This window comes from Salmo salar, chromosome 18 (genome assembly GCF_965601325.2).
Source record: "Salmo salar chromosome 18, fSalSal1, whole genome shotgun sequence".
In the NCBI taxonomy this organism is placed as follows: domain Eukaryota; kingdom Metazoa; phylum Chordata; class Actinopteri; order Salmoniformes; family Salmonidae; genus Salmo; species Salmo salar.
Window position 1 is genome coordinate 76511784 of NC_138308.1, and position 16847 is coordinate 76528630.

Sequence of the window (16847 nt, forward strand, 5' to 3'; positions counted from 1 at the left end):
CTCACCAACCAAGCTGACACCAGCACTGCTTCAAAAGAAAGAATTAAAATAAACAAAATCATGTAACAATCAAAGGACTCATATTTACAACATTGGAAAAACGAAACAAAATCCCAAAGCCGACTGACCCTAAACAGAGAGTATGAATTGGCTGATTATCTCTACTCTGTCAGAGATACGAAGCAGAGACAGATCCTTACCAAGTACAGGCTGAGTGACCACCGATTGGCAATAGAAACCGGCAGACATAAAAAGACATGGCTACCCAAAGAGGAGCGTGTATGTGGTTACTGCACGACAGGGGAGGTAGAGACAGAGATGCACTTTCTCCTTTACTGTGATAAATATTCCTCACAAAGAGATTCCTTATTCACAGAAATGACTACATTCATTCCAAATTTGAACTTATTAAACCCAGAGGAAAAACTAAAAATACTCATGGGTGAAGGAGCAATGGCTCCTCTTGCTGCCAAATATGTATTTGCCTGCCATAGCCTGAGGGACACTGAATAATAACATCTGCATAGTAAATAGTAACTTACTTATTATTAGTATTATTATTGTTGTTGTTTATCATTCCAAATAGTAGTGGTATGGGTGGTAATGGTAATGATAGCAGTTTAGTGATGGTGGTGGTAGTAGTAGTGGTAGTAATGATGATAGTAGTTGTAATGGTGAAGATGACCGTTATTTAGTTATAAGTTAGTTAAAGATTCATTTTCCATATTTAGATTTTTATATTTATTACATTCTACTATTTTACTATTATTTTACTACTATTTTATTGTTATTATTTTTATATTTAATTTTGTATTATTATTTACTGCCATTTTATATTATTATTTGTTATTGTTTATAATTGTATTACAATGCATATTGTATACATTGTTGCTTTGGCAATATTGACACAATGTTTTTCATGCCAATAAAGCAACTTGATTTTGAATTTGAGAGAGAGGCATGTGAGAGAGAGAGAGAGGCATGTGAGAGAGAGAGAGAGGCGTGTGAGAGAGAGAGAGGCGTGTGTGAGAGAGAGAGAGGCGTGTGTGTGTGTGAGAGAGAGAGGTGTGTGTGTGTGAGAGAGAGAGGCGTGTGTGTGTGTGTGAGAGAGAGGCGTGTGTGTGTGAGAGAGGCGTGTGTGTGAGAGAGAGAGGCGTGTGTGTGAGAGAGAGAGGCGTGTGTGTGAGAGAGAGAGGCGTGTGTGTGAGAGAGAGAGGCGTGTGTGTGAGAGAGAGAGGCGTGTGTGTGAGAGAGAGAGAGGCGTGTGAGAGGGAGATTGAATTGAGAGGCGTGTGAGAGAGGGAGAGGCGTGTGAGAGAGGGAGAGGCGTGAGAGGAGAGAGAGAGACAGACATATGAGAGAGAGAGAGAGACAGACATATGAGAGAGAGAGAGACATATGAGAGAGAGAGAGGGACATATGAGAGAGAGAGAGAGGGACATATGAGAGAGAGAGAGAGAGGGACATATGAGAGAGAGAGAGAGGGACATATGAGAGAGAGAGAGAGAGAGGGACATATGAGAGAGAGAGAGAGGGACATATGAGAGAGAGAGAGGGACATATGAGAGAGAGAGAGAGAGGGACATATGAGAGAGAGAGGGACATGAGGGGGGGCATGAGAGAGGCAAGAGAGGCATTAGAGCGAGAGAGAGAGAGAGGCATGAGAGCGTGAGAAAGAGAGAGGCATGAGAGCGTGAGAAAGAGAGAGGCATGAGAGCGTGAGAAAGAGAGAGGCATGAGAGCGAGAGAAAGAGAGGCATGAGAGCGAGAGAAAGAGAGGCATGAGAGCGAGAGAAAGAGAGAGGCATGAGAGAGAGAGAGAGAGGCATGAGAGAGAGAGAGAAAGAGAGGCATGAGAGAGCGAGAGAAAGAGAGAGGCATGAGAGAGTGAGAGAAAGAGAGAGGCATGAGAAAGAGAGAGCCATGAGAGAGCGAGAGAAAGAGAGAGGCATGAGAAAGAGAGAGGCATGAGAGAAAGAGAAGCATGAGAGAGAGAGGCATGAGAGAGAGAGAAAGAGAGGCATGAGAGCGAGAGAGCTCGAGAGAGGCATGCGAGAGAGAGGCATGAGAGAGAGAAAGGCGAGAGAGAGGCATGAGAGCGAGAGAGGCATGAGAGCGAGAGAGGCATGAGAAAGAGAGAGCGAGAGAGGCATGAGAGAGAGAGAGAGCGAGAGAGGCATGAGAGAGAGCGAGAGAGAGGCATGAGAGAGAGAAAGGCGAGAGAGAGGCATGAGAGCGAGAGCGAGAGAGGCATGAGAGCGAGAGAGGCATGAGAGAGAGAGAGAGCGAGAGAGGCATGAGAGAGAGAGAGAGCGAGAGAGGCATGAGAGAGAGAGAGAGCGAGAGAGGCATGAGAGAGAGAGAGAGCGAGAGAGGCATGAGAGAGATAGCGAGAGAGAGGCATGAGAGAGATAGCGAGAGAGAGGCATGAGAGAGAAAGGCGAGAGAGCGCGAGAGGCATGAGAGCGAGAGAGGCATGAGAGAGGCATGAGAGCGAGAGAGGGCATGAGAGCGAGAGAGGGGCATGAGAGCGAGAGAGGGGCATGAGAGAGAGAGGCATGAGAGAGAGAGGGGCATGAGAGAGAGAGAGAGGCATGAGAGAGAGAGAGAGAGGCATGAGAGAGAGAGAGAGAGAGGCATGAGAGAGAGAGAGAGGCATGAGAGAGAGAGAGAGGCATGAGAGAGAGAGAGGCATGAGAGAGAGAGAGAGAGAGAGAGAGGCATGAGAGAGAGAGAGAGAGAGAGAGAGAGAGGCATGAGAGAGGCATGAGAGAGAGAGGCATGAGAGAGAGAGGGGCATGAGAGCGAGAGAGGCATGAGAGCGAGAGAGAGGCATGAGAGCGAGAGAGGCATGAGAGCGAGAGAGAGAGGCATGAGCGAGAGAGAGGCATGAGCGAGAGAGAGAGAGAGAGAGGCATGAGAGAGAGAGAGAGAAGAGAGAGAGAGGCATGAGAGAGAGAGAGAGAGGCATGAGAGAGAGAGAGAGAGGCATGAGAGAGAGGCATGAGAGAGAGAGGCATGAGAGAGAGAGGCATGAGAGAGAGAGGCATGAGAGAGAGAGGCATGAGAGAGAGAGGCATGAGAGAGAGAGGCATGAGAGAGAGAGAGAGAGAGGCATGAGAGAGAGAGGCATGAGAGAGAGAGAGAGGCATGAGAGAGAGAGAGAGAGGCATGAGAGAGAGAGAGAGAGGCATGAGAGAGAGAGGCATGAGAGAGAGAGGGGCATGAGAGAGAGAGAGAGAGGCATGAGAGAGAGAGGCATGAGAGAGAGAGGGGCATGAGAGAGAGAGAGAGAGAGGCATGAGAGAGAGAGAGGCATGAGAGAGGCATGAGAGAGAGAGAGGCATGAGAGAGAGAGGCATGAGAGAGAGAGAGGCATGAGAGAGAGAGAGGCATGAGAGAGAGAGACGCATGAGAGCGAGAGAGGCATGAGAGCGAGAGAGGCATGAGAGCGAGAGAGGCATGAGAGCGAGAGAGGCATGAGAGCGAGAGAGGCATGAGAGCGAGAGAGGCATGAGAGCGAGAGAGAGGCATGAGAGCGAGAGAGGCATGAGCGAGAGAGAGGCATGAGCGAGAGAGAGAGAGAGAGAGGCATGAGAGAGAGAGAGAGAGAGAGAGAGAGGCATGAGAGAGAGAGAGAGAGGCATGAGAGAGAGAGAGAGAGGCATGAGAGAGAGGCATGAGAGAGAGAGGCATGAGAGAGAGAGGCATGAGAGAGAGAGGCATGAGAGAGAGAGGCATGAGAGAGAGAGGCATGAGAGAGAGAGGCATGAGAGAGAGAGGCATGAGAGAGAGAGAGGCATGAGAGAGAGAGGCATGAGAGAGAGAGAGAGAGAGGCATGAGAGAGAGAGAGAGAGGCATGAGAGAGAGAGAGAGAGGCATGAGAGAGAGAGAGAGAGGCATGAGAGAGAGAGGCATGAGAGAGAGAGGGGCATGAGAGAGAGAGAGAGAGGCATGAGAGAGAGAGGCATGAGAGAGAGAGGGGCATGAGAGAGAGAGAGAGAGAGGCATGAGAGAGAGAGAGGCATGAGAGAGGCATGAGAGAGAGAGAGGCATGAGAGAGAGAGGCATGAGAGAGAGAGAGGCATGAGAGAGAGAGAGGCATGAGAGAGAGAGACGCATGAGAGCGAGAGAGGCATGAGAGCGAGAGAGGCATGAGAGCGAGAGAGGCATGAGAGCGAGAGAGGCATGAGAGCGAGAGAGGCATGAGAGCGAGAGAGGCATGAGAGCGAGAGAGGCATGAGAGCGAGAGAGGCATGAGAGCGAGAGAGGCATGAGAGCGAGAGAGAGAGCGAGAGAGGCATGAGAGCAAGAGAGGCATGAGAGCGAGAGAGGCATGAGAGCGAGAGAGAGAGCGAGAGAGGCATGAGAGAGCGAGAGTGAGAGAGATAGCGAGAGAGAGGCATGAGAGAGATAGCGAGAGAGAGGCATGAGAGAGATAGCGAGAGAGCGGCATGAGAGAGAAAGGCGAGAGAGCGGCATGAGAGAGAAAGGCGAGAGAGCGGCATGAGAGAGAAAGGCGAGAGAGCGGCATGAGAGAGAAAGGCGAGAGAGAGGCATGAGAGCGAGAGAGGCATGAGAGCGAGAGAGGCATGAGAGAGAGCGAGAGAGGCATGAGAGCGAGAGAGGCATGAGAGCGAGAGAGGCATGAGAGCGAGAGAGGCATGAGAGCGAGAGAGGCATGAGAGAGCGAGAGAGGCATGAGAGCGAGAGAGGCATGAGAGAGAGCGAGAGAGGCATGAGAGAGAGCGAGAGAGAGCGAGAGAGGCATGAGAGAGCGAGAGAGGCATGAGAGAGAGCGAGAGAGGCATGAGAGAGAGCGAGAGAGGCATGAGAGCGAGAGAGAGAGAGGCATGAGAACGAGAGAGGCATGAGAGCGAGAGAGGCATGAGAGCGAGAGAGGCATGAGAGAGGGGCATGAGAGCGAGAGGGGCATGAGAGCGAGAGGGGCATGAGAGCGAGAGAGGCATGAGAGCGAGAGAGGCATGAGAGCGAGAGAGGCATGAGAGCGAGAGAGGCATGAGAGCGAGAGAGGCATGAGAGCGAGAGAGGCATGAGAGCGAGAGAGGCATGAGAGCGAGAGAGGCATGAGAGAGCGAGAGAGGCATGAGAGAGGGAGAGAGGCATGAGAGAGAGGCATGAGAGCGAGAGAGAGGGGCATGAGAGAGGGGCATGAGAGCGAGAGAGAGGGGCATGAGAGCGAAAGAGGGGGGCATGAGAGCGAGAGAGAGAGGGGCATGAGAGCCAGAGAGAGGGGCATGAGAGCGAGAGAGAGGGGCCTGAGAGCGAGAGAGAGGGGCCTGAGAGCGAGAGAGAGGGGCATGAGAGAGAGGGGCCTGAGAGCGAGAGAGAGGGGCCTGAGAGCGAGAGGGGCCTGAGAGCGAGAGGGGCATGAGAGCGAGAGGGGCATGAGAGAGGCATGAGAGCGATAGAGCGAGAGAGAGAGAGAGAGGCATGAGAGAGAGAGAGCAAGAGGGGCACGAGAGCGAGAGGGGCACGAGAGCGAGAGGGGCACGAGAGGGGCACGAGAGGGGCACGAGAGCGAGAGAGCGAGAGAGCGCGAGAGAGAGAGAGAGAGAGAGAGAGAGAGAGAGAGAGAGAGAGAGAGAGAGAGAGAGAGAGAGAGAGAGAGAGAGAGAGAGAGAGAGAGAGAGAGAGAGAGAGACATGAGAGAGAGAGGGGCATGAGAGAGAGAGGGGCATGAGAGAGAGAGAGGGGCATGAGAGAGAGAGAGGCATGAGAGAGAGAGAGAGAGAGGCATGAGAGTGAGGGAGAGGCATGAGAGTGAGGGAGAGGCATGAGAGAGAGGTGAGAGAGTGAGAGAGAGAGAGAGAGGCATGAGAGAGAGAGAGGCATGAGAGGGAGAGAGAGAGAGGCATGAGAGGGAGAGAGAGAGAGGCATGAGAGCGAGAGAGAGAGAGGCATGAGAGCGAGCGAGAGAGAGAGAGGCATGAGAGCGAGCGAGAGAGAGAGAGAGGCATGAGAGCGAGCGAGAGGCATGAGAGCGAGCGAGAGGCATGAGAGAGAGAGAGAGGCATGAGAGCGCGAGAGAGGCATGAGAGCGCGAGAGAGGCATGAGAGCGAGAGAGAGGCATGAGAGCGAGAGAGAGGCATGAGAGCGCGAGAGAGGCATGAGAGCGCGAGAGAGGCATGAGAGCGAGAGAGAGGCATGAGAGCGAGAGAGAGGCATGAGAGCGAGAGAGGGGCATGAGAGCGAGAGAGGGGCATGAGAGCGAGAGAGGGGCATGAGAGCGAGAGCGCGAGAGAGGGGCATGAGAGCGAGAGCGCGAGAGAGGCATGAGAGCGCGAGAGAGGCATGAGAGCGCGAGAGAGGCATGAGAGGCGAGAGAGAGGCATGAGAGCGAGAGAGAGGCATGAGAGCGAGAGAGAGGCATGAGAGCGAGAGAGAGGCATGAGAGCGAGAGAGAGGCATGAGAGCGAGAGAGAGGCATGAGAGCGAGAGAGAGGCATGAGAGCGAGAGAGAGGCATGAGAGCGAGAGAGAGAGAGACGCATGAGAGCGAGAGAGAGAGAGAGGGGCATGAGAGCGAGAGAGCAAGAGGGGCATGAGAGCGAGAGAGGCATGAGAGCGAGAGAGAGAAAGGGGCATGAGAGCGAGAGAGCAAGAGGGGCATGAGAGCGAGAGAGGCATGAGAGAGCGAGAGAGGCATGAGAGAGCGAGAGAGGCATGAGAGAGTGAGAGAGGCATGAGAGAGCGAGAGAGGCATGAGAGAGCGAGAGGGGCAATGAGAGAGCGAGAGAGGCATGAGAGAGCGAGAGGGGCATGAGAGAGAGAGGCATTAGAGAGCGAGAGAGGGGCATGAGCGCGAGAGAGGCATGAGAGCGCGAGAGAGGCATGAGAGCGAGAGAGAGGCATGAGAGCGAGAGAGAGGCATGAGAGCGAGAGAGAGGCATGAGAGCGAGAGAGAGAGGCATGAGAGCGAGAGAGAGGCATGAGAGCGAGAGAGAGGCATGAGAGCGAGAGAGAGGCATGAGAGCGAGAGAGAGAGAGACGCATGAGAGCGAGAGAGAGAGAGGGGCATGAGAGCGGAGAGAGCAAGAGGGGCATGAGAGCGAGAGAGGCATGAGAGCGAGAGAGAGAGAGGGGGCATGAGAGCGAGATGAGCAAGAGGGGGCATGAGAGCGAGAGAGGCATGAGAGAGCGAGAGAGGCATGAGAGAGCGAGAGAGGCATGAGAGAGTGAGAGAGGCATGAGAGAGCGAGAGAGGCATGAGAGAGCGAGAGGGGCATGAGAGAGCGAGAGAGGCATGAGAGAGCGAGAGGGGCATGAGAGAGAGAGGCATTAGAGAGCGAGAGGCATTAGAGAGCGAGAGAGGGGCATGAGAGCGCGAGAGAGGCATGAGAGCGTGAGAGAGGCATGAGAGCGAGAGAGAGGCATGAGAGCGAGAGAGAGGCATGAGAGCGAGAGAGAGGCATGAGAGCGAGAGAGGGGCATGAGAGCGAGAGAGGGGCATGAGAGCGAGAGCGCGAGAGAGGGGCATGAGAGCGAGAGCGCGAGAGAGGCATGAGAGCGCGAGAGAGGCATGAGAGCGCGAGAGAGGCATGAGAGCGAGAGAGAGGCATGAGAGCGAGAGAGAGGCATGAGAGCGAGAGAGAGGCATGAGAGCGAGAGAGAGGCATGAGAGCGAGAGAGAGGCATGAGAGCGAGAGAGAGGCATGAGAGCGAGAGAGAGGCATGAGAGCGAGAGAGAGGCATGAGAGCGAGAGAGAGGCATGAGAGCGAGAGAGAGGCATGAGAGCGAGAGAGAGGCATGAGAGCGAGAGAGAGAGAGACGCATGAGAGCGAGAGAGGAGAGAGGGGCATGAGAGCGAGAGAGCAAGAGGGGCATGAGAGCGAGAGAGGCATGAGAGCGAGAGAGAGAGAGGGGCATGAGAGCGAGAGAGCAAGAGGGGCATGAGAGCGAGAGAGGCATGAGAGAGCGAGAGAGGCATGAGAGAGCGAGAGAGGCATGAGAGAGCGAGAGAGGCATGAGAGAGCGAGAGAGGCATGAGAGAGCGAGAGAGGCATGAGAGAGCGAGAGAGGCATGAGAGAGCGAGAGGGGCATGAGAGAGCGAGAGGGGCATGAGAGAGCGAGAGGGGCATGAGAGAGAGAGGCATTAGAGAGCGAGAGAGGGGCATGAGAGCGAGAGAGGGGCATGAGAGCGAGAGGGGCATGAGAGCGAGAGGGGCATGAGAGCGAGAGGGGCATGAGAGCGAGAGGGGCATGAGAGCGAGAGGGGCATGAGAGCGAGAGAGGCATGAGAACGAGAGAGCGAGAGAGGCATGAGAGCGAGAGAGGGAGAGAGGCATGAGAGCGAGAGAGAGCGAGAGGGGCGAGAGAGCGAGAGGGGCGAGAGAGCGAGAGGGGCGAGAGAGCGAGAGGGGCGAGAGAGCGAGAGGGGCATGAGAGCGAGAGGGGCATGAGAGAGACAGCGAGAGAGAGAGACAGACAGCGAGAGAGAGAGACAGACAGCGAGAGAGTGAGGCATGAGAGCGAGAGAGGCACGAGAGAGAGAGAGGCACGAGAGAGAGGTACGAGAACGAAAGAGCGAGAGAGAGGCATGAGAGAGAGAGAGAGAGAGAGAGAGAGAAAGGCATGAGAATGAGAGAGAGAGAGAGGGGCATGAGAGAGAGAGGCATTAGAGAGAGAGAGAGGGGCATGAGCGGGAGAGAGGCATGAGAGCGAGAGAGAGGCATGAGAGCGAGAGAGAGGCATGAGAGCGAGAGAGAGGCATGAGAGCGAGAGAGAAAGAGAGAGGCATGAGAGAGAGAGAGAGAGAGAGAGAGAGAGAGAGGCAATGAGCGAGAGAGAGAGAGAGAGGCATGAGAGCGAGAGAGAGAGAGAGGCATGAGAGCGAGAGAGAGAGAGAGGCATGAGAGCGAGAGAGAGAGAGAGGCATGAGAGCGAGAGAGAGAGAGAGAGAGAGGCATGAGAGCGAGAGAGAGAGAGAGGCATGAGAGCGAGAGAGAGGCATGAGAGCGAGAGAGAGGCATGAGAGCGAGAGAGAGAGAGAGGGGCATGAGAGCGAGAGAGAGGCATGAGAGAGAGAGAGAGAGAGGCATGAGAGCGAGAGAGAGAGAGAGAGAGGCATGAGAGCGAGAGAGAGAGAGAGGCATGAGAGCGAGAGAGAGAGAGAGAGAGAGAGGGGCATGAGAGCAAGAAAGAGAGAGGGCATGAGAGCAAGAAAGAGAGAGGGGCATGAGAGCAAGAGAGAGGCATGAGAGAGGCATGAGAGAGCGAGAGAGGCATGAGAGAGCGAGAGAGGCATGAGAGAGCGAGAGAGGCATGAGAGAGCGAGGCATGAGAGAGAGAGGCATTAGAGAGCGAGAGAGGCATGAGAGAGCGAGAGAGGGCATGAGAGAGAGAGAGGGGCATGAGAGAGAGAGGCATTGGAGAGCGAGAGAGGGGCATGAGAGCGAGAGGGGCATGAGAGCGAGAGGGGCATGAGAGCGAGAGGGGCATGAGAGCGAGAGGGGCATGAGAGCGAGAGAGGCATGAGAACGAGAGAGCGAAAGAGGCGAGAGCGAGAGAGGCATGAGAACGAGAGAGCGAGAGAGGCATGAGAACGAGAGAGGCATGAGAGCGAGAGAGGCATGAGAGCGAGAGCGAGAGAGGCATGAGAACGAGAGCGAGAGGCATGAGAACGAGAGAGCGAGCGAGAGGGAGAGAGAGGCATGGGAGAGAGAGGCATGGGAGAGAGAGAGGCATGGGAGAGAGAGAGGCATGAGAGATAGAGAGGCATGAGAGATAGAGAGGCATGAGAGAGAGAGCGAGTGGGAGCTGGAGAGAGTTGGAGGTGGAATTATTGAGGATAATGGAATTAAAGAAAACATTAAGAAAAAAGGCATCAAACAAAACATATTTCATTTTTCATGGCTTCAGACTGCTGGAGTGAAATAGACTGGAATGATCGTTGCCGTCCCCCCCCCCCCCCCCCCAAAAGACCTCGCCAAAGCAGTCATGGCAATCACCGAAGTTCACAGCACGTCAGACAAAATGAATTTCAAAATGTCGTCATCCTCTGTGTGTGACATGTCCTCCCCCTATACTGTAGCTAGCAACCATTAGTTTCATCGTTAGTTTCATGCTGCTGATAGACTATCAGGGGAGAAGACTGTCGATACTCTATTGGCCCGGTGTGCAGTCAATTGAAAATGTTCTCACCTATAAAATTCCAGACGCTAGTGGTTTAATCAGAAACTCTGCGCACGCTAAACAACATTATTTTCTAACAGCTTGTATAATGCCATTTGTCATGGTTGAAATGTGTATGCTCAAACAAATTAGTTCAAGGCGGAGTATGTGTTTGGATAAAGGGTGACGGATGACTGTAGGTTTTTCTTCTTCCTGATGTAATAGTGTATGACTGGAATTGATTTGATTCTAGCTACTTTAAGTAGAGTGAGAGAGAGTTTACTCTGGTCATTCAGTAACATTGGATGGGATATTGAATACTCATATCAATGAACCAATCATATAACACACCGGACAAATTTGAGGACTCCAAGGGAAAAGTTATTAGCCAAATATTGATAATTCTGCACAAAATCCCCAATTTAGACAAGCCCACTGGGCTCAAGTTTGACCAGCCCATCGGGTATTTGCCCGATCTGCCCTATGGCCAGTCCTTTTCTGGTTCTACTATAGCCACATAGCATGACGGTCAGTTGTTAATTGCATACTATGTGCGTGTCAATGCATGGTTCATTTGTGTGTATGTTGTGGTTTTGCCAGCTCAAAGCCGGAGAGACTGCAGCCATCATTGCCAGGGAGCTGTCGGAGCAAACCAAGAGTAACCTTCAGGCGGGGGACATCACCTACACAGTCAAAGCCATGGGTCAGCTTGTGGACCTACTCGACGTGCAGCTTAGGAACCTCACCCCTGGAGGCAAAGATAGCGCAGCCCGCAGCCTCAACAAGGTATGTGTCTGGCGGAAAAGCAATGGCTGTGTGCCAATACTCATTACTGATTTCCTCTCCTCGTCTCCTTCCCTAGGTGACTACTGATCTTGACAGGTGAGAGCAACATAACCAGTGGGCTTTCCAACCTTCTGCCTTGGTTATCCAGATTGTTCAGATCAGTGGTCACCAAGGACACAAGATGAAGAAAGGAGGATATATACGAGAATGTATTCATAGGTCGAAGAAAGAACTGACTTCACTCAACTTTCTCAACCTGTAGTTAGCGTGTGTTTTCTTCCTCTGAAACTTTTATTTTCCCACCAGCCTGACAAGGCCTTCACACCAGGCAAACCTGAACAGTAGGCATTGTTTTAATGATCTGCGCTCCGACCCCATACCGAACGATAACCTGCATTATTTCTCACATGTAGCGGTCTGCTGCTGCTCAAGGAAAAGAACCAATAGCCAGCCAACACGGGGGATGGGGGGGGGGTGTATTTCGAAGCCTTGCCTCGTAGGCTGTACTGCTTTACAACACCAAAGTCGGTTGTGGTAATCGCTAATTACACCAGCAGACGCGTGGATAGGATTATTCCAAACTAGGCCGATTTAAAATAAATAAATAAATAAATAAATAAATACAAATTTAAGAGGTTGTACGGATATGCCAGGCACGTCTGAAATGGTGCTCATGCCGTTTGTTTCCTTCTAGACAGAGGAAATGTATTAGATATTGCTGTTTCCTAGACCCAGGAGTGTAGGAGATTTTTGGAGCCTCAAACTAATGCAATTATTCCCGAATTCACAGTTGGGTACACCTAGGGCCACTCGAGCAAGGTGAGATAAAAATAATACATTATGTGTGTCGAAGCAACCAACGGAAAAGCAAACATCGGTAAAATTCAAAATGTCAGCCGTTAATTTGTTTAAGCAGCTTCACTTGTAGTGGAACACGAACACCTGTTTCCCAATAGCTTTTCTTCACCGACTAAATTTCATTGCCGCATGCAGCCAGATGTCCCCTTTGAGGTTTTAGTGTTGTTCCCGCCATTGGAGAGCAGGACGATAATTATAGCCAACGGGCCGAGGACAAAAACCTGACATCTTGCACTTGTGGTCACTTCATCAATGGCTTTTACGAGGTAGCCATTTTGAAAATAAAAAATGGAGAACAGGTCAAATTCAAGTAACGCTTTAGAGGAGAGTAACCTTTTCATTTGTTGTCATCACATTATCCTGAAACTGAAGCCAGTGTACTGTGAATATATTTCAAAACAAACAATAGCCTAGACTTGCGTCTTCTCTTTATGACAATACCCCAAAAAAGATACTCTAGAAAAAGCAGTGCAGCTCAAATGGGAAAGGAATGCTACATTTAGCTCTGATAAATACTCTATCTAGTACATCAAGGAACTGACAAATTCTCCCCTAGCGCTCTCTCTGTACTATTCAAGGTTGTCCTCTCCGCTCTGTCCTCCATCCTTTCCCCTTTAATCCATGGTGACTTACTGTAGCAGCCCCTAGCGCCGGTGCTCCCTCCCCCCTCCCATTTCTCTGTCTCGCGCGCGTGTGTGTTTACCTCGGAGCTCAATCATTTTGACACAATCTGCTAAGAGCTAACAGAATGAAAGATTCCTTTGATAGCAAGCACAAAGTCTCTCTGCCGGAAGACAAAGAGCCGATTGAGTTGGTAAACGCCATGATACGTACCGCTTTCATGACCGAAGGGCCATGTGGAAGGCGTCAACAGGACCACTTCCAGGAAAGTGGGCTGACTGTAATGCTTGAGTCCTCCTTTAGGAGGAAGACAGTACTCACCGCAGACAATAAGGAGTGCATTAGCATTTCTTCAAAGCTACGCGCTAGGCTAGTCTAACAGAATAGGCCTCTGTTTATGTATTCTGTTTCCAGCCCAGTGTTACGCGCTAGTCTAAGCTATCAGAATAGGTCTCTGTTTATATCTAGTGTTCTCCAATTCCAGGCAACTAGCGAACTTCCTTTATTTCAGATTGTATAATTCCTATTGGGGACACGTGAGCGGTTATGTAGCCTAGCCAGCTGTTAGTTCTCCAGTGCTACTTTGAAATCTCAACCTACTCGATTGACCTGCTAACATCAGTCCCAGGTACGCCACATTTCAGGTTTAGCCCTACTCCTGCAGTGACGAGGTTTCCAGGTTAAATAGTTCCTCTTTTTAGTTCCTTTCTCTCCCCTTACTCACAGGAACAAGTGGTAACCTTGAAACTCCAACTTGAAAGCGGAGCTAAGTCTCAGCCCCAATCCCCACTTGGACCGTGTGTCTCGTTTCAGTGCTAATTAAGACTGATTCTTTGTGATGTTTTCTATGAGATGGAATCATTAATGTGCATGCCATTTTTTCACACAGTTTATATAAAATGAGAGTCTAATTAGCCGAAGTCGAGAGGTGACATTTTGTTCAGCGTTTTTTTTTTTACACAAATCAACTGTACTAGTTGTTCGGGCTGGGACCATCTGGATTACTGTCCGGTAATATGGTCAAGTGCAGCAAAGAAGACCTAGCAAAGCTGCAGCTGGCTCAAAACAGAGCAGCACGGCCTTAACTGCACATACAGAACTGACATCAACAACATACATGCCAGTCTTTCCTGGTTGAGGGTTGACGTGAGATGAACTGCTTCTCTTCTCGTTTTTATGAGGGGTATTACTGTAAAAGAATTCCAGATTCTCTGCATAATCAAATAACATTCAGCTCAGACACCCATACATACCCCACAAGACATGCCACCAGGGGTCTCTTCACGGACCCCAAGTCCAAAACAAATTCATGGCAACGCAGAGTATCATACATATTTTTCTGTTTATTTTGTTTATTTTATTTAACCTTTAACCAGGCAAGGCAACTCCCCCATCTTCAATTACTCCAGCAAACAGCAAAATGACCTTATTTGTTTTTGTTGTTTGTATTATTATATTTATTTGTTGTATTGTTGTGCATTTAATGCGACTGTCCTCGTGCATCAGTGTTGTGTTACTTGTCATGTTTTTTGTGGACCCCAGGAAGAATAGCTGCTGCCTCTGCGAAAGCTAATGGGGATCCATATAAACAAATCAAATAAACAAATACAAATGATATATTTATTTTCTCTCCATCCACACTGTAAACCATGCTTATGGAACTTGTATGTCTCTACCTTTTGCTAACTGTAACATGTTTTGGTGGTTTTTGCAGCTGCAGAAAAGAGAGCGCTCATGTAGGATTTACGTGCAGGTATTTTGACTCTTGTTTTTCACCCAGTATCCGCCTACCCAACCCATCGAAATGTTTCTGTTTTGGTGTAAGCATGATTGTGACTTGTTGCCGCACCCTAACGTCATGCTTTGTGCTAATGATATTCCTGCCTGTGGAGGCATTTGTTGCTCAAAGGTGGGTCAGCTAAGTAAACTTTGACCTCGTAAAATTGTATAAAAAAAATTGGATCCATTTATAGCACTTAGTTCGGCTATGTTTTGGTGCGGATGCAACTATTGCTAGTTAACATTTTTGATCCACAGGTCAAATTTTGGGGTCGTAACTTTGTCTTACCCACATCCTGATGCCCTAATTCTTACAACAACCCCCAGCCCTGCAACCAATTCAACACTCCTTCCCAGCCTGCTTTGCCTCTTAATGCTGTTTTCATACCCCTGTGTTGTTGTTGTGATGGCTTTTGAAAGAAGAACTATATAAATATGTAATGCATACGATGTGATAATAACATTTGGTTGTCATGGATTTCACATGGACATTGGTTGGTCATGGATTTCACAAGAACATTGGTTGGTCATGGTTGGATAGGTTATGCTCTGGATATGCATGTTAAACAAGATATGTTTTTGCTTGAAGGAAATGTCAAACATGGTTTCTCTGCCGGCGATACCAACGACATCTTCACAACACATTTGAGTTTTTTCTTTATTTTGAAACGGCTCTTGGAGGATATAAAGATAACCGTCTTTAATCATCTGTAGTCGTCTACAGCAATATACTTGCTCACAACACCAGAGATGTGCTCCGACGATCACATGATGATGTAATGGTAGCATATACTCACAGCTGTGAAACGATTAGTGCATTGCAATAACCTTCACTGGCTATGCAGTCGCTCAAAGCTACCATCAAGTTAGTTGACTCTTAAGATTTTCCATAGGACATCCAGGCATTTAAATCCGCCACCGACTTCCACGGTCAACAGCTGAAAGTCACCTCATTAAACCTGGAGTCAAAACCCACCCTCCACCAGAACTCCCCTGACAGGCAAGACTCATGGGGGGGGGGGTTTATGACTCTTCCTGATGCATTATGCATGTGTCCCCCAATTTGTAGGGACTCTGCCGCTATTTCTTGAGCTCCAGTGTGGAGTTGATATCCAGGCTTGTCAGTAAAATGACATGAATATCGGCTCTGCCTTGAAAAGAGCTGCCGGGTGAGCTGGCATGCACGCACGCTTCCCACCACAGATGGTTCCTATAGCTTACAGATGTTCTACGTATCTGTGGTGGCGTCACATCTGTTAGGCGACATGCATTGGTTGTTGCAAATCCTCCGAGTTGTGTCTGAAGTCACTTCAATATGTAATGGCGGTTTTATTGTGCATGTGTGTGACACAGCATACGGCGTATGTATAAGTGTGTGTACGCATTTGTATCAGTTTCCGTTTGCTTATTGTTTTACATGCACTGACTAGGAAATACATTCTTTATCGATGATACTGTGAGTCAGTGTGTGTGTGTATACACATGTTTATGTGCACACTAGTATCTGCGTGTGTGTGTGTGTGTGTGTGTGTGTGTGTGTGTGTGTGTGTGTGTGTGTGTGTGTGTGTGTGTGTGTGTGTGTGTGTGTGTGTGTGTGGGTGTGTGAGCACACTGTTGAACCGTGTAGATGGCGGCGACGCGCACCTGACCGTGTTAAACAAAAGGGGAAGGAATCTCGAACTGGAATAATGGAACAACATCTACCAGTCTTCCGTATTCACAGACTTTGATTGCGCAGCGCTATGGCTTTGAGGGACTTTCATTGATTAAAGAAATTGTGTTTTCTCCGACCAGAACCCCTGGTAGTCATCATAAGGGGTATAGTGAAGGCATACAAAAGAAACCAAGGTAGATGCCTCTCTCTGCAGCCCCTGCCTGCAGACAGAGATGTACACACACACACACACACACACACACACACACACACACACACACACACACACACACACACACACACACACGCTCTGTTTTGGAACCAGGCTGAGCACACCATGCGCTATGATCATTTTCAATAAGGTAAAGACATTATGTTAAACGCTCAGCCAGACTTCTCAGGGTGAGAAATAACTTTAAAAAAAATCTAACAAACAGATTATAGCAGTGCGAGGATGGGCTTGGGTGAATTGACTGCCAGTGCACGTCGGAGGGCGCGGATGTTATTGAGATTGGTGATCAGGTATGCACCCCCAACTGCTCGTTAGCCCCCACGCTAATGGGCGATTGGGAGAACGGAGCTGGTGTTTGCTCTCTAATGGAGATGAGACGAGCCCGGTTCACCATCTTGATTTAGGGAGTCCATCTTGTTTTATGTGGAGCGGATGACGGCACCCTTCGCATGCGCCGGGTCTATGCGGGACCATTACGGAATAACACCTGAGAAAGAGATTCAAGGTTGTCTGTAGTAGGCCAATATTTATAGATACTGTAATTCAACATGTCATATTGTGGAGACGCCTTACTGGAAAGGGTTGACAATATTGGATCCCAATTTAAGCAAAACGTATCTTTGAAAGCTTAATATTAATTTACTCTCTCGTTAGTAGTTTGTGAACAATTGCCTTTGCAGACTACATCAATATAGTGTAGAGCATCATGGGTATTGTCAGTAGGTCCTCTTTGGTCCCTTTTTAAAAGGATTTGTTAACTTGATTTACTACAAACATTCA

At 49.9% G+C, this 16847-nt stretch overlaps 1 protein-coding gene across 12 annotated transcripts in view; it reads left to right on the forward strand.

The window, feature by feature from the left end:
- LOC106577626 (adhesion G protein-coupled receptor L3) overlaps positions 1 to 16847 on the forward strand; it is a 360961-nt gene that overhangs the window by 250416 nt on the left and 93698 nt on the right. For 10 of the 12 annotated variants that reach the window (XM_082965148.1, XM_082965150.1, XM_082965143.1 and 7 more), the window contains 2 exons: positions 10738 to 10923; positions 14117 to 14155. In XM_082965148.1, coding sequence (XP_082821274.1) covers positions 10738 to 10923; positions 14117 to 14155 — 225 coding nt within the window. The remainder of the gene's footprint in view (positions 1 to 10737; positions 10924 to 14116; positions 14156 to 16847) is intronic. The other 2 variants (XM_082965146.1, XM_014155903.3) reach the window with 1 other exon arrangement.